The 18,086-nt window shown below is 46.7% G+C and overlaps 1 protein-coding gene across 2 annotated transcripts in view; it reads left to right on the forward strand.

Annotated features, from left to right (window-relative positions):
- Window positions 1-3,313: 3,313 nt before the first annotated feature.
- Window positions 3,314-18,086, forward strand: part of LOC140205754 (isthmin-like) — a 52,034-nt gene continuing 37,261 nt past the window's right edge. Inside the window, exon 1 of one of the 2 annotated variants that reach the window (XM_072273368.1) lies at window positions 3,314-4,085. In XM_072273368.1, coding sequence (XP_072129469.1) covers window positions 3,948-4,085 — 138 coding nt within the window. In that variant the 5' untranslated portion in view covers window positions 3,314-3,947. The remainder of the gene's footprint in view (window positions 4,086-18,086) is intronic. The other variant, XM_072273359.1, reaches the window with a different exon arrangement.

The following is an 18,086-nucleotide window of genomic DNA, read 5'->3' on the forward strand; positions in this document are numbered from 1 at the left end:
CGCTGTAACTCACGCTGCCTGTTTATTATTTGTATTTGCAGTTTGTCTTCCGTTGCACATTGATTGTCAGTCTTTGTATGTGTTTTTTAATCGATTCTATTGTATTCCTCATTTCTACTGTAAATGCCTGCAAGAAAATGGATCTCAGGGTAGTATGTGGTGATATATACGTACTTTGATAATAAATTTACTTTGAAATTCTCCCTATTGTGAAACACCACCTTTGCCAATGCCCTCTCTCTAGTTTTCACCTCTTGTTCCCTGCTGGTTGTCCCTGTTACATCCCCTTTGCTCTTTCAGCTTCATACACCCCTGCCATCTCAGTCCCTGCGCTGTCTTCCATGTGGGTGAATCGCTTCCAACTTCATGAACCGAAGATTAATTTCTCCATCTTCCGGTATTTTCCCCTACCGTCTTCTTCAATCTCCCATTCTGGCCCTCCTCTTCCCTATTCTCTTCTCCTCACCTGCCTGTCACCTCCCACTAGCGCCCCTCCTCCCTCACTTTCTCCCTTGTCATAGAAAAGCATAGCACAGAAACAGGCCCTTCGGTCCATCTAGTCCGTGCCAAACCATAAAAACTGCGTACTCCCATCTCCCTGCACCGGGACCATCGCCCTCCATACCCCTACCACTCATGTACCTATCCAAACTTCTCATAAACATTGAAATCGAGCTCGCACACACCACTTGTGCTGACAGCTCATTCCACACTGTCACCACCCTCTGCGTGAAGAAGTTTCCCTTCATGTTCCCCTTAAACTTTTCACCTTTCACCCTTAACCGATGACCTCTAGTTGTAGTCCCACTCAACTTCAATGGAAAAAGCCTGCTTTCATTTACCTTATCTATACCGCACATAAATCTGTATACCTCGATCAAATCTCTCCTCAATCTTCTACATTCCAAGGAATAAAATCCTAATTTATTCAATCTCTCCTTATAAATCAGGTCCTCCAGTCATCTATGTTGGTTGGTCCTACCAAAGGGTAACACCTCGCATTAAATTCCATCTGCCGTTTGTCAGCCCATTTTTCCAGCTGGTCCAGATCCCGCCGCAAACGCTGATAGTCTTCCTCGCTGGCCACTACACCCCCCAATCTTGAGGTCATCCGCAGGTTACCGATCCAGTTTACCACATTATCGTCCAGGTCATTGATATAGACAACAAACAACCAAGGACCCAGCATCGAAACCTGCGGCACTCCACTCGGCACAAGCCTCCAGTCAGAGGCAACGCTATATTGCCACTCTCTGTTTTCTCCCACAAAGCCAAAGTTTAATCCACTTTACTACCTCAGCATGAACGCAGAACGACTGAATCTTCTTGATCAACCTCCCACGCGGGACCTTGTCAAATGCCTTGCTGAAGTCCACGTAGACAACGTCCACTGCCTTCATCGACTTTCCTGGTAACTTCCTCGAAAAACTATATGATAGGTTAGGGATGACCTACCAGGCATGAATCTATGCTGACTATCCCAAATCAGTCCACTCATATACCAGTCCCTTAGAATACCCTCCCATAACTTTCCCACTACTGATATCAGGCTCACCAGCCTATAATTTCCTGGTTTATTTCAGAGCCTTCTTAAGCAGGAAAACAACATTAGTTTTCTCCCAATCCCCCGGTGCCTCACCTGTCGCGAAGGACGGTTTGAATACTGTATTCCTGCTAGAGCCCCTGCAGTTTCTGCTCTTGTCTCCCACGGGGTCCGAGGGAACAACGTGTGAGACCCTGGCTGCATCAAAACAGCAAACACCCCCTCCTCTGCAATCTGTATGGGGTCCATGGTGCACCCTCCTCTCCTATGCCGCCTTCTCCAGCCTTTCCCATCTATCACATCCCGGCTTCTTACTTCACTCCCCCCACCCACCGCACGTAAACGGCTTCTTCTACCCCCCACCTTCCAGCTGGTCCTCCTTCCCCTCTCCCACCTTTTTCTGGCTTCGGCCCCTCCCTTTCCAGCCCTGATGAGGGCTCTTCGCCGAGACGTTGCTTGCATTTTCGTTTCCATTGATGCTACCTGATGTGCTGAGTTCTTCCAGCATTTTGGGTGTGTGTGTGTGTATAGCTCTGGAGTTTTCAGCATCTTACGTTTATAAATTGTTTCCCTCAAAACCTTCGTTTCCGTCCTTCGGCCTCCAGCCTTGAAGAACATTGCCACGATATTTCACTCAATGAAGTACTTTTGAAGCCATAACACGTAGGCACTGCGGCAGGCATTTTGCGTACTGGAAGCCTCCACCAACCCCGGGGAGGAGTGACTGTTGGCTGGGACCGCAAGAAGTTCCCTAACCTTCTATCAACGAGCGCCACGGGGTCTTTCACGTTGTGACGGCGCGATCACTCGAGTTGGGTAAGATGATCTCCTGTTGCGGCTTGTCCTGAGGTGGGAGTAGAGGCCAATCCAGGATCCACACAGGATGTTAGGGTGCATTCCTCTGATAGAAAACGCCGGTACGTGACTGTTTAAAAATGGGAAGGTTGCCGCGCGGGCAGCCACCACACGCTCCTTTACAGGGGTCAGGATCCAATGGAGTGCAAGATGAAGGGCCCCAGGTTATCTTGCACGCCGTAGCCTTCCTCCGTCTTCACCGACTCCACCGTTGAGGTAGGATTGCTCTTTGCCTGCAGCGTTCCCCTTGACCTTACCGCCGTGAGTGACCCTACTAGGAACTGAGCGCTCGATGACTGAACTGCAGACGGCATCGCACCCTGGATCCCAGGAGTTCCTCACACATTGTCCTTGTAGTGGCCCCGCGTGGTGCTTTCTATTGACCGGATGGAAAGCGTCCAGTTAAACTCCGAGAAATAGGCATTTTCACCCCTGTTGCTCACGCCACTCCCGTCCCCCGTCTGTTCATCCGACTTTCTTTTTAAACTCCCGGGCCTCCGTGTCCATCCTGACACACACCTCCCCGCCTCCTCCTGCTGCGCTGCGGTCTTACCCCTCCTGTTTGCACCCGTATACCATCTCCTTTCTGTACGTCGCATTTCCGTTTCGCTCTGCAAGTCTGCGGTTTTCTTTGTTCTTTTATTCCGGGGACACATGTGTCCCTGACTCTCTCCACCCTCCTTATTACCGGCCCCTTTTCTTCCTCACAGCACCAGCTTCACATCTCCCGACTCCTGCCCGAACTCTACCCACCCACCCCCACCCCGACTCCGCGCTTCCCGCTCTACCGTCGCTTCCTCCTGTCCATGGACCCCCCACCTGAATCAACTCCCACTCGCGGTCCCGACTCACCCACTTGCTTTGTGCGACTCTTTTTGTTTCGCCCTATCTCGGATTCCACGTCCCATATGTTCACCGCTTCCCACGCTGCTGGTGTGGCTGACTTCCTCCGATTTATCTTAAGTCTTACCATCATTTCTCGTCTCATCCCTCCCCTTGCCCCAGGGATAATCGCCTCTTCACTCTCCCTAACCCCCTTGACCTTTCTCCTCTCGCCTCTTGCTCCTTAAAGCATTTAAGTCTTTCTTCCCCCGCCCACACGTCACTAAAACCTTTGACGTCTGTCTGATCTGGACTTCTATTTATCAGCGGGTCGGAGGCAGAGCGGAGACGGACGGCGAGGGGGGAGAAGTGTCCCTGCACTGGGCGGAGGAGGAGAGAGTACGAGAGAGAGTCAAGCGCCTGTCCCGGCCGGCTAAAGTACTCCAGGAGGTTTGGATAGCGGATATTAGTGGCAGAGTCCGCGCACACCGAGACGCGGTGTCTTGTCAATTGCCGGACCGTGAGATATGGACCATCACTGAACCCTACGGTGGAGGAGGAAGGCAGGCTGAGCCAAGAAGATTTCCCAAAAGCAAACTTGGCGTTGAAAACCCTACCCACACCTACCGTCGAGGGACTCACCGACACCCCCTCCCTCCGCCCCTCCCCGAATTTAATCCAACATCAAAAATTCGCCGCGCAGACCCTCACACTCCGGGGCGAGGCGATGCGGCTCGTCCGAGAGTCGGTCCCGCTTCTCTTCCTCGTCTCCCTCGCCGCTCTGTTCGCGCTACTCGGAGGTGTCCCGACGGGTAAATACGGCGACATACGACAGCAGGAGGGAGAGAGCGCCACGGGTAAACAGGTACATGCCTTTAACGCAATGCAACCCATTCAGTCTTGAAAGTAAGTTCTTTCAAATGAAGCTCGGTAGAAAGTCTGCGCCGAGTAGGCGTTCGGTGTATCTTACCGGAGGTTCCGTCTAGTCGCGTTACACACGCTGTAGTTTCATTACCCCTGGTCAAACACTGTCCCGGGACGCGAGACACCCGAAGCCACAAACTCCTGCTGAAGGGTCTCGACCCGAAATGTCCGCGGTTCCTCGCACCCACCACGCCTCCACAGATGCTGCGGAACCCGTTGAGGGGCTGCCGCTGCTGGGATCCGGAACCACAGCCCATCTGCTGGGGGAGCTCCGCGGGTTCCGCGGTATCTGTGGGAATCCGGTTTCAGAGCCGCGATGATGGCGAGCGGAGTTGTACTGTCAGCGAGCGGCCGTTTAAACCCACTTCCAGGGAGGTTAACCTCATAAAGGGGGTCGGCCACTGGACCCGATGGTGTGTGGCTACCTGAGCGTGTGTTTATGTGTCTTCCTTACGGTGGCTGCTGCGCCTCTCTCGGGCACATTCACACTGCCGTCAGGGTCGCGTGTCAGAGTTTGGGGCACCCGCCGAGTGCCGTTTCGGGCGGCGAGGTGTCCTGCGCCTCTTTGCGGCGAACTTTGAAGGATGTTGTGCGTGGCTTGCTTGTGGAACTCCATCACAGTTACAGGAGAAAGCGATTTCTATTTCGGCGGGCCCTCCTTCACTGGCAGTCCAGATAATCGGACCATCGGATAGTCAAATGGGGTTCCTGCGTGTAATTGGGTCTCTGATTGTGTTTAATGGGATCTCTGACGGTACTTAACTGGAATTCCCAATGGTATTTAATAGGGTCTGTGGTGGTGGTGGTTTATGAGTCTTTGATGGTGTTTAATGAGATCTCTGATGGTATTTACTGGAATCTCTGATGGTGCTTAACGAGGTCTCTGATGGTATTTACTGGAATCTCAGTGGTGTTTAACGAGCTCATTGATGGCGTTTAATGTGTCTTTGGTGTTTAATAGAGATTCTTGTGGTGTTTAATGAATTTTTGGTGGTATTTAGTGGCCTTTGATGGTGTTTAATGGGTTTCTGATGGAGTTTAATAGGTCTTTGATGGTATTTTATGGGGTGTTGTTCAACAGGGTTTCTGCGGAGTTTAACGTGATCTCTGGTGTTCATTGGGGCCTCTGGTGTTCAATGGGGCCTCTGATGTTCATTGGGGTCTCTGATACTATTTAATACAGATTGATGGTATTTGATGTCGCCTCTGATGGTGTTCAAAGGGGTCTCTGATGGTGTTCAAAGGGGTCTCTGATGGTGTTCATTGGGGTCTCTGATGCTATTTAATGCAGATTGATGGTATTTAATGTTGCCTCTGGTGGTGTTCAAAGGGGTCTCTGGTGGTGTTCAATGGGGCCTCTGATGGTTTCAATAGGGTTTCTGATGGTGTTCAGTGGGGCCTCTGATGGTATTTAATGTGGCCTCTGGTGGTGTTCGACGAGGTCTCTGGGGTTATTCCAGCTCGTTGCTCAGCACTGAGTACTCTGAGCTTGGGGAATCTGCTTACGATTGCTGGTGTTTTAATAGCCAAGTGACTTAACAGTGGGTGGGGAGGGGGGAGGAGGCAAGGATGGAGGTTATCATATTACCTTCAGATCCTAGCACCCACAGTATTTCCCTGGCAATTCTTGCTGTTGGGCTTAAGGTAACAAACCTGAGCAAGCTTCTGATTTGAATCAGCATCTGGTTTATTATCACTGACATTGCTGTAAAATTTGTTTTGCAGCAGCAGTACACAGCAACACAAAATGTTTTATAAGTCAGAAATAAACAGAAAAATAAATAAATAGAAGGCTAGATAAATGGATACATGGATAGACACATGGTGCAAAAGATCAACAGTAAGTTACTGTTCATAGGTTTACAGACCATTAAGAAATCTGATAATGGAGGGAGAAAAGCTGTTCCTAAAATATTGAGTGCATATCTTCAGGCTCCTGTACCTCCTCCCCAATGGTAATAATAGAAAAGGTCAAAGGTGAGGTTTATTACTTGAGTCACCACATACAACCCTGAGATTCTTTTTCCTGTGGGCATACTTAGCAAATCTATAGAACAGTAACTGTAAACAGGATCAATGAACAACAAACTGTGTGAATGCAGATGTAAATAAAGAGTATAAAATGACAAGAGAAAGAGTCCTTAAAGTGAGACCATCGGTTGTGGGAACACCAGAAACACAAAGAGTATAGTTACCCTCTTTCGTTCTAGAGCCCGAGGGGTGAGGGGTAGTAACTGTTCTTGAACAGTGGTGCGAGTCCTGAGGCACTTGTACCTTCTGCCTGATGGCAGTAGCGAGAAAAGAGCATGGCCTGGGTGGGGAGGGTCTTTGATAATGGATGGTATTTTGATACTGTTTTCATACAGCCTCCTTTGATACTGTTCATTGGAGCCTCTACACCAGGAGGTGATGCAACCGGTCAAAATGCTGTCCTCAGTACATCTGTAGAAAATTGCTGGAGTCTTTGGTGACGTACCAAATCTCTTCAAACTCCTAATGAAGTAGAGGTGCCAGTGTAGCTGCTTCATGTTTGCATCAATGTGTTGACACGCAGGAACTTGACACTACTTCCAGTGCTTGACCCCTCAGTGAGGACTGATGTGTCTTCTCCAGATTGCCCCTTCCTGAAATCCACAGTCAGTTCCTTGGTCTTGACATTGAGTGCAGAGTTGTTGTTGCGACACCACTCAACCAGCCAGTGTTCAAGGTTAAACCTATTTGTGGCCAGACATTTCGCCACGGGACATTTAGACGTATAGCACCCATTCTGACCTCCTGATGCCCCTTAAGCACGTCACTTTCACAGAATTATCAGTGTTATCACTATCAGAGCTAAATTGTGCACAGAAAGATCTGACAAGCAATGAAGTAAATGACCAAAATCAAAGCCGCCTTCAGTTCTTTTGAGTAGATACTCTCAGTGCACACCTGTACCTGTGCACAGGTGCTCACTAGCTTATTCTGTCAATTGTTTAGTGATGCAGTGCGAGTAGGCCCTTCCAGCCCTTCGAGCCACACCACCCCAGCAACCCCTGACATCCCCAGTTTAACCCTAACTTAATAATGGGACAATTTTTAAAGACCAATTAACCTACTTGGTACATCTTTAGCCTGTGGGAGGAAACTGGAGCACACAGGAAAAACCCCACACATTCCACAGGGACATCTCACAGACTGTGCCAGAATTGAACTCTGAATTCCGGAACACCCTGAGCTGCAATAGCGTTGCACTAATTGCTACGCGATCGTGAGTGCCCAATATTAACACAAATATCTAATCAGCCAATCATGTGGCAACAGCTCAAGGCATAAAAGCATGCAGACATGGTCAAGAGGTTCAGTTGTTGTTCAGCCAAACATCAGGATGGGAAAGAAATGTCATCTAAGTGACCTTGACCTTTGAATAATTGTTGGTACCAGACAGGGAGGTTTGAGTATCCCAGGATTTTCACATACAACATTTTCTAGAGCTTACAGAGAATGGTGCAAAAAATGAAAAAAAAATCCAGTGAGTTGCAGTTCTGTGGGAGAAAATGATTTATTAATGAGCGTAGTCAGAGGAGAAAGGTCAGACTGGCTCAAGCTGACAGGAAGGTGACAGTAACTCAAATAAACACGCGTTACAACAGTGGTTTGCAGAAGAGCAACTCTGAATGGATGACACATCAAAACTTAAAGTGGATGGATTAAGGAGCCAAAGACCATAAATGTAGACTTGGTGGCCACTTTATTAGGTACAGGAGGGATTAGGGCAATGAAAAGAAATCTGACACTCTCCTTCAGCTAGAATCATGGGATTCCTGGACCTAGCTGTCTGCAGATTTTTGTGTATTTTCTGCTTAGTGATATTAACTTGCATTTATTGAATGACTTTGTTGGCTGCTGGAGGTGAGAACATTGGCTTAGCTGGTGCACTGCTGCCTCATATCTTCAGCCACCCGGTGACATAGAGTCATAGACACATTGATCACTACAGCACAGAAACATCTAGTTTATGTCATACTATTATTCTGCCCAGTCCCATCGATCTGCACCCAGACAATATTCCTGCAGAGCCTCCAATCCATGTACATATCCAAGTGTTGAAACCAAACCCACATCCATCAGTTCTACTGGCATCTCGTTCCACACTTGCACCATCCTCTGAGTGAATACGTTTCTCGTCATGAACCCTTAAGCATTTCACCTTTCACTCTTAACCTATGAACCCTAGTTCTAGCCTCACCCAAACTCAGTGCAAAAAGCCTGCTTGCACTTATTTTATCTATACACTTCATTATTTATAACCTTTATCAAATCTCTCCTCATTCTTCAAGGATCCATGGAATACTATCCTAACCTAACACCATAAGACATAGGAGCAGAATTAGGCCATTTGCCCATTGAGTCTGCTCAGCCATTCAATCATGGGTGATTCTTTTTTTCTTTTCCCTTTTTTCCCCTCCTCAGCCCTCTCCCGGTCTTCTTCCTATTACCTTTGATGCCATGTCCAATCAATAACCTATCAATCTCTGCTTTAAATATACCCAGTGTCCTGGCCTCCACAGCTGCCTGTGGTAATAACTTCCACAAATTCACCACCCACTGGCTAAAGAAATTTCTCATTCTCTCTGTTTTAAATGGACGCTCCTCTATCCTGAGGCTGTGCCCTCTTGTCCTAGACTCTCCCACCATGGGAAACATCCTTTCCACATCTACTCTGTCTAGGCCTTTCAACATTTGAAAAGTTTCAGTGAGATTCCTCCCAACTCATCCTTCTAAATTCCAGTGATTACAGGCCCAGAGCTATCAGATGTTCTTCGTATGATAACCCTTTCATTCCCTGAATCATCTTTGTGAACCTCCTGTGAACCATCTCCAATGCCAGCACATCTTTTCTTTGATAGGGAGTCCAAAACTGTTCACAATACTCGAGGTGAGGCCTCACCAGTGCCTTATAAAGCCTCAGCATCACATCCTTGTTCTTGTATTCTAGACCTCTTGAAATAAATTCTAACATGGCATTTGCCTTCCTCATCACTGATTCTACCTGTAAGTTAACCTTTAAGGGGAGGGGGTTTTGCATAAGGACTCCCAAGTTCCTTTGCATCTCAGATTTTTAGATTTTCTCCCCGTTTAGAAAATAGTCTGCACATTTATTTCTTCTACCAAAGTGCATGACCATGCATTTTCCAACATTGTTTTCATTTGCCTCTTTCTTAACCATTCTCCTAATTTCTCTAAGTCCTTCTGCAGACTACCTGTTTCCTCAATACTACCTGCCCCACCACCAATCTTCATATCATCTGCAAACTTGGTGACAAAGCCATCTATTCCATCATCTAAATAATTGATATACAGCATAAAAAGAGGGGATCCCAACACCGACCCCTGCAGAACACCACTAGTCACTGGCAGCCAACCAGACAAGGATCCTTTTATTCCCACTCGCTGCCTCCTTCCAATCAGCCAATGCTCTGACCATGTTAGTAACTTTCCTGTAATACCATGGGCTCTTAACTTGCTAAGCAGCCTCATGTGTGGCACCTTGTCAAAGGCCTTCTGAAAGTCCAAGTATACAACGTCCACTGCATCTCCTTTATCTGTCCTAGTTGTAATCTCCTCAAAGAATTCCAACAGGTTCATCAGGCAAGATTTTCCCTTAAGAAAACCATGCTGACTTTGTCCTATCTTGTCCTGTGTCTTCAACTACTTCATAACCTCATCTTTAATAATTGATTCCAAGATCTTCCCAACCACTGAGGTCAGGCTAATTGGTCAATAATTTCCTTTTGCTGCCTTTCTCCTTTCTTTAAGAGTGGAGTTACGTTTGCAATTTTCCAGTCCTCTGGCACCATGCCAGAGTCCAATGATTTTTGAAATACCATTTCTAACGCCACCACAATCTCTAACGCTACCCCTTTCAGAACCCCAGGGTGCAGTTCATCTGGTCCGGGTGACTTATGTACCCTTAGATCTGTCAGCTTTTTGAGCACCTTCTCCCTTGTAATAGTAACTGCACGCATTTCTCTTCCCTCACACCCTTCAACATCTGGCACACTGCTAGTGTCTTCCGCAGTGAAGACTGATGCAAAATACTCATTTAATTCATCTGCCATCTCCTTGTTATTATTTCTCCGGCCTCATTTTCTAGTGGTCCAATATCCACTCTCATCTCTCTTTTATTTTTTACATACTTGAAAAAGCCTTTAATATACACTTTGATATCGTTTGCTAGCTTGCTTTCATATTTCATCTTTTCCCCCCAGTGATTCTTTTAGTTGCTGTCTGTAGGTTTTTAAAAGCTTTCCAATATTCTACCTTTCTGCTATTTTTCAGAAATAATGTTGGATGCCCGGGGTTATTGACCACTCCATCCCACCCACCATTCCAGATGACAGCACACTCCCTCCCCATGACCATCTGTCTAACTGTCTCTCCCCTCCAACTCATTGCCCTCTCTCCTTCCACAACTCTTCCCCTCCATCACCCTGAGCCTGCCTCCCCCCAGCCCTCAGATCCACACCAATCCTCAAACCAACCGCCAAGCATACGTATCACTCAGCTCTCACCCTACCCCCACACGTCCAATCCTTATACACCCCACAGCCCTCACACCCCCTCCCCAACTCTCACACCATCCCCCAGTCCTTCAATCAGCCGCCTATCACCTCCATCCCCAACCCTCACCCGAACATTTCATGCCCCAACTCTCACACCACCATCCCATCTACCGATGGTTACACCACCCCTAAAGGTCAAACTGCTCTTCAACAACAATCTCACTCACCCCCACCTCCCACCGATTCCCTAACCCCCACCCCAACCAACTGCTACCAACAGATTTATTACCTTTCTCACCCAGCTTGAATGATGATAGCTCCGCCATCTTCCATCCAATAGCTACACACCTATAAGACCCTAAGGCATAGGATCAGAATTAGGCCATTCAGCCCATCGAGCCTCTTCTGCCATTTGATCATGGCTGATTTATTTTCCTTCTCAACCCCATCCCGCTGCCTTTTCCCCATAACCTTTGACACCCTTACAAGTTAAGTAATTAGTAATACTGGGTAACCTAGCAGTTAGCGCACTGTTACAGCTCTAGGCATTGGAGATCCAAGTTCAATTCCGGCATCCTCTGTAAGGAAAAAAATGCTGCCACTTATACCTCTGAAGTTTAGGGCAGCAATGAAGTCCTCCATCTCTGTCTGTCCTTGGCCACTTAGACACAGAAGGATTCTTCATTGTTATTTCCGGAACAGTTATGTTTTAGCAGTCAGAGTTGTTGGCCCTGAGCTGAACCCTGAACCTGGAGAACTGGTGGATCACTCTTAATCTGATCTCTACCCTTTGACCTGTTTGGCATGGGTGACCCTACCAAGAGCCAAAGCGTAAGGCCCTGACTCCAGCCAACATAGCTCTCTGGGTCATTAAGGCATGCGAGTCTCCAAACCATGACAAGGTTTTGGTCCTCTCTAAGAAAATCTGTACGTTTTTCCCGTGTGCACGAGGGTTTCCTCTGGGTGCTCCAGTTTCCTCCCACAGTCCAAAGGCCTAACAGTTAATTGGTCATTGTAAATTGTTTTATGATTTGGCTAGAGTTAAGTGGCTGAGTGGTATGGCTCGAAGGGCAGATTCCATGTTGTATCTCAATAAGTAAAATAAAAAGGACCTATCAAACTCTACTTTAAGCATATCCAATGACTTGACGTCCACAGCTGTCTGTGGCAATAAATTCCACAAATTCACCCCCTCCTTTGGCTAAGGAAATTCCTCCTCATCTCTGATCTAAAGGGACAAGTTCTTCTATTCTGAGGCTGTGCCTTCTGGCTTTAGACACCCCCACTATTGGAAACAGCGTCTGCTCATCCACTCTATCTAGGCCTTTCTAAACCTTGACTCTACTTTGAAGTAGGCTACAGGAGGAGGTAAGGAGGCACAAGAGACAGCTGGTGTTAGAACCCAGAGAAACATAGATCCTGCTGGGGGAAATTTGCGGCTGCGCCACGAGGCAGGATTTTGACCTGAAACGATGACAATTCCTTTCCTCCCATGGATGTTGCTCGACCTGTAGATTTCCTCCAGCATATTCTTTTGTTGCTCCAGGAGAAGGCAATTGAGCCCTTCAATCCTGTCCTATCATTCACATGTGTCCCCTAACCCTGCATCCAAACATTAATGCCCTTGCTCTACAGAAGTCTGTCAATCAGCTGACGCTGTTTAAGTAACTTGGTCAAGGAAGGACTTTCAGGTTTTAAGAGAAATGAAAGTGGCCTGTTTAGAGAAGGAATGTGTTTCTGAGGTAATGGATCAGCGTTGCAGTTTGAACAAATGCTTCACAGCATCAGCGATAACTGATCAGAGTTCTGTTCCTCCTGCTGTCTCTAAAGAGTTTGTATTGGGTGCTCCAGTTTCCGCCCACATTCCAGAGACCTACAGGTTAGGGTTAGTTTTAATAGGTTATGGGCAAGTATGTTGGCAACCCTTGCAGGCTCCCCCCAACACAATCCTCGCTGATTTGATTTAACACAAATGGCACATTTCGCTGTATGTTTCGATGTACATGTGGCAAGTAACGCAAATCTTTTTAATCTTTTTGATTTTACTAAATGGTGGGACGGGCTTGAGGACCCAAGTGACCTACCCCTGTTCCGTTTCTGTTTTGGAGAGTTCGAAATTTCCAAACCCCCTCCCCCTCCCCCTCCCCCTGTGTGACAAAATGCTCCCAGACTTCACCCCAAGTGCCCTGCCTGACTTGAATGTAAATGCAATGCTCCGTTATTCTATACTCACCCGCCAGAACCTCTAATCATATTAAACACCTCAATTAGATCATCCCTTGATCTCTGCTCTAGGGGATACGGCCCTAGTCTGTTCAATCCGTCCTCATAATTAAACCTTTGATGCTTGTAAAGTGCCCTGGGATATTTCTGCGTAGCGAACACTCTAAGATTTGTTTTTGGGAAGATGGATATGTTTATACAATTTTTATTAGCAAAGGCCCAGTTTTCCTGTTTCAGAGTCTTGTTGGCTTTGGTTTAAATTACGAATGGCTTTGTTAACTCTGATTTGAATGCTTTAGGACATCGTGAGAACATAAGGAATCAGGATCAGAACCAGATCTACTATCGCTGACATTTGATCATAAGACAAAGGAGCAGAACTAGGTCATTCAGCCCATCGAGTCTGCTCTGCCATTCATTATGGCTGATATATCATACCTTTCCTTGTAACCTTTGATACTCTTACTAATCAAGAATCTATCAACCTCAGCTTTAAATATACTCAGTGATTTGGCCTCCACAGTGGTCTATGGCAATGAATTCCTCAGATTCGCCATCCGCTGGCTAAAGAAATTCCTCCTCATCTCTTTCTGATGGAGCATCCTTCTATTCTGATGCTGTGCCGTCTAGTCTTAGACTCTCCTATTGTTGGAAACATCCTCTCCACGTCCACTCTATCTCATCATCATCATTACATGCCAAGTTGTGTGGCACGGACAATCACGGTCGTCTGTCTGTCTACCGAGCCACGCTGTTGCTCTATCCATGACCATGATTGTTCTTGGCAAATTTTTCTGCAGAAGTGGTTTGCCTTTCTTTTGGATGGTGTGTTTACAAGATGGGTGACCCCAGCCATTGTCAATGCTCTGCCTGATGTCAGTCGTTGCGTAACCAGGACTTGTGATATGCACCAGCTGCTCATACGATCATCCACCAGCTGCTCCTGTGGCTTCACATGACCCTCATCGGGGTGGGGTGAGGGTTCGCAGGTTAAGCAGGATAGCCTGCAGGTCAGTGGAGGGAAGGACTTTACCTCTTTTTGTAGAGATGTATCTCCACCCTGCCACTCTATCTAGGCCTCTCAACACTCAATAGGTTTCAATGAGATCCCCCCTCATTCTTTTAAACTCTGGTGAGTACAAGCCCAGAGTTATCAAAGACTCTTCATATGATAACCCTTTCATCCGTGGGATCATTTGATGTGTTGCCTTCCTCTCTCAATCAGTATTCTACTACTGTGATGCAATTGGTTCAACACTTCATCCCAGGCCTTCACCCTTCACTGCATGTGGCTGGTTTAACCACTTCTTCAAAGAAAGGGTTGGGTCCAGTTAGGGGAGCAACACTGCAAGGCTCTGAGAGGATTCCCGGCCTCGTCCAGGGGGTTCTGAGGGAGGTCTGTTGAATTATAACCGCAGTCAGGGTTGGCACCGTCAGCTAATGGCAAGTCAACAGAGAATGATGAGAAATGTACCAGCAAGGACTTCCACAGATTTGGAGAAAGAAAGAGATGGTCCAGGGGAAGTGTGGGTTCCTCAGAGAGTGAGACTGGGGATTGAAGACAGGAAACAAGAAACAGGCTAATAAATGAAATCAATACTTTGCATTAATTTTCATGGTGAAGAATGTGGGCCATTCCCTCTCTTACCGCTGCCATCGGGACAGAGGTACAAGAGCCTTGGCTGTCACACCACCAGGTTCAGGAACAGTTATTACCCTACAACCATCAGGCTCCTGAACCAGTGTGAATGACTTCACTCACTTCAACACCCAATTGATCGCTGAACACAGCCTATGGACTCACTTTCAAGGGCTCAACAACTCATGCTCTCAGTATTTTTTTGTATTTACGCTTTGTCTTTTACACATTGGTTGCTTGTTAGTGTTTGTGTGTAGTTTTTCATTGATTCTATTGTATTTCTTTGTTCTTCTGTGAATGCTCACAAGCAAACGAATCTCAGGATAGTATATGGCGACATATACGTACTTCAATACTAAATCTACTTGAAACTTTTTGAAAAGCAAACACCCTAGAGATTTGAGGTGGACCAGGTTCAGGAGACGCAGAGGGGTTTGTAATATTAGTGACCATGAGGGACAAGGAGGTAGAAAAGCTCATGGGACTAGAGGCAAACAGAAAAATCACAAGTGATTAGGAAGGCAAGGAGCAAGATGTCCTTTATCACAGTCGGCGGATCTGGAATCTGGGAGCGTAGTTGTAATACCAGACGTGAAGGAACTTCTTGCAGTGGAGGATTGTAGATGTGGTATCGCTTGGGGTATTGAAAGAAGAAATAGATAAAAGCTTCAGGGTCAGGGAATTGAGGGCTCTGGGGAACTGGTACAGAAGAGGAGGTGAGGTTTAAGACAGATTAATCATGATCATGTAGGATGGCCAGGGCAGGCTTGAGGGGCCGAATGGCTTATCACCACTCTAGTCTTGCAGTTGGTAGAGCCAATGCCTCATGGTATCAGCAACTCGGGTTCAATCCTGGCCTTTGGTGCAGTCTGTGTGGATTCTTCCTGTGATTGTGCGAGATCCCTCTTGGTGCTCTGGTTTCCTCCCACATCCCAAAGATGTGTGGGATGCTCTCTAAGTCAGCCACCGTAAGTACCCCAGTGTTAAAATGTTGGGGAGCTGATGGGAATCATGTCTGACGAATCTCATAGAATTTTTTGAGGATGTAACTAGTAGAGTGGATAGGGGAGAACCAGTGGATGTGGTATATTTGGATTTTCAGAAGGCTTTTGACAAGGTCCCACACAGGAGATTAGTGTGCAAACTTAAAGCACACGGTATTGGGGGTAAGGTATTGATGTGGATGGAGAATTGGTTAGCAGACAGGAAGCAAAGAGTGGGAATAAACGGGACCTTTTCAGAATGGCAGGCGGTGACTAGTGGGGTACCGCAAGGCTCAGTGCTGGGACCCCAGTTGTTTACAATATATATTAATGACTTGGATGAGGGAATTAAATGCAGCATCTCCAAGTTTGCGGATGACACGAAGCTGGGTGGCAGTGTTAGCTGTGAGGAGGATGCTAAGAGGATGCAGAGTGACTTGGATAGGTTGGGTGAGTGGGCAAATTCATGGCAGATGCAATTTAATGTGGATAAATGTGAAGTTATCCACTTTGGTGGCAAAAATAGGAAAACAGATTATTATCTGAATGGTGGCCGATTAGGAAAAGGGGAGGTGCAACGAGACCTGGGTGTCATTATACACCAGTCATTGAAAGTGGGCATGCAGGTACAGCAGGCGGTGAAAAAGGCTGGCATTTATAGCAAGAGGATTCGAGTACAGGAGCAGGGAGGTACTACTGCAGTTGTACAAGGCCTTGGTGAGACCACATCTGGAGTATTGTGTGCAGTTTTGGTCCCCTAATCTGAGGAAAGACATCCTTGCCATAGAGGGAGTACAAAGAAGGTTCACCAGATTGATTCCTGGGTTGGCAGGACTTTCATATGAAGAAAGACTAGATGAACTGGGCTTGTACTCGTTGGAATTTAGAAGATTGAGGGGGGATCTGATTGAAATGTATAAGATCCTAAAGGGATTGGACAGGCTAGATGCAGGAAGATTGTTCCTGATGTTGGGGAAGTCCAGAACAAGGGGTCACAGTTTGAGGATAAAGGGGAAGCCTTTTAGGACCGAGATTAGGAAAAACTTCTTCACACAGAGAGTGATGAATCTGTGGAATTCTCTGCCACAGGAAACAGTTGAGGCCAGTTCATCGGCTATATTTAAGAGGGAGTTAGATATGGCCCTTGTGGCTACGGGGATCAGGGGGTATGGAGGGAAGGCTGGGGCTGGGTTCTGAGTTGGATGATCAGCCATGATCATAATAAATGGCGGTGCAGGCTCAAAGGGCCGAATGGCCTACTCCTGCACCTATTTTTTATGTTTCTATGAATGTGAGGGGAAAAACTTCCAGGCAATATTAAAGAGAGAGTGGGAATGATTCTCATTTCAGGTTGAGACCTTCCTTCTGGACAGGCCAGACCAGAGATGCTCTTCTGCCCACTCTTATGAACAAGGCTTTTTCACCCACAGAACTGCCAATTGTTTCTTGTTCTCTGTAAACTCTAGAGACTGATGTACGTGAAAATCACAGGGAGATCAGCAGTTTCCGAGATACTCAAACAACCCGGTCTAGCACCAACAATCATTCCACAGTCCAAGTCACCTAGATCACATTTCTTCCCCACTCTGATGTTTGGTCTGAACAACTGAACCTTTTGACCATGTCTGCATGCTTTTGTACACTAATTTGCTGCCATATGATTGGTTGATGAGATATTTGCATTAACAAGCATGTATGCAGCTGTATCTAGTAAAGGTACCACTAAGTGTATATTTTTCAAGCTAACCAAGGCTCCAGGAACAGCAATGTGATTACCAGAATTTTAATTGATGCTGTTTGAGGGGCAAGTATTGGCCTGTGTATTGGAACAAATTGCTACTTGTACTGTTACCAGGAGACCACTTGCCTCTATCTGAAAGATCTCCCATGCAAAATTAGCCAACACCAGCATGAAGAATTGCATTAAACCTCCTCAGTACAACATTGGTGTCATGGACAGTTTTTATGCACAAGTCTATGGGCCCACAATCTTCTCCAATTTAGCGAGAATGTTATCAGCTGAGTCACAGCTGGAGCTATTAACATTATTGCATTCCTTTTTCTCCTTGGGAATTTAAGAGCAGATATCCTTAGTGTTCTAATGTGTAGATGTGACAGGCAATTAGAAAGGCAACTTGTAGGTTTATTGAAGGTTTTTTAGCGCAGGAGTAAAGATGTCTTGTACAGTTATGTAGGGGCATGATGAAATCACATCGGGAATACCGTGTCCAATTTCTATACGTGTATAGAAAGAGTGAAGCAAAATTCTCAAGGCTGGTTCCTGGGATGGCAAGTCTGTCTTGGGAAGAAAGGTTGAGCAGTCTGGCCCTCTTATTGAAACTGTAGAAGATGTGACCTCAAGACATAGGAGCAGAATTAGGCCATTCGGCCCATCTAGTCTGCTCTGCCATTCGATCATGACTGATTTATGTATTTGGTTTCTGCCACGTTAGGTTGGCTGATTAGAAATTTGCGCAAAGGAGCAGGTGTTCAGGTGTACCTAATAAAGTGGCCACTGAGTGTGCCTTGAGATTTGTTGTTTTGTGGCAGCAGTA

The sequence above is a fragment of the Mobula birostris genome, chromosome 1, assembly GCF_030028105.1.
Source record: "Mobula birostris isolate sMobBir1 chromosome 1, sMobBir1.hap1, whole genome shotgun sequence".
Classification (NCBI taxonomy): Eukaryota; Metazoa; Chordata; class Chondrichthyes; order Myliobatiformes; family Myliobatidae; genus Mobula; species Mobula birostris.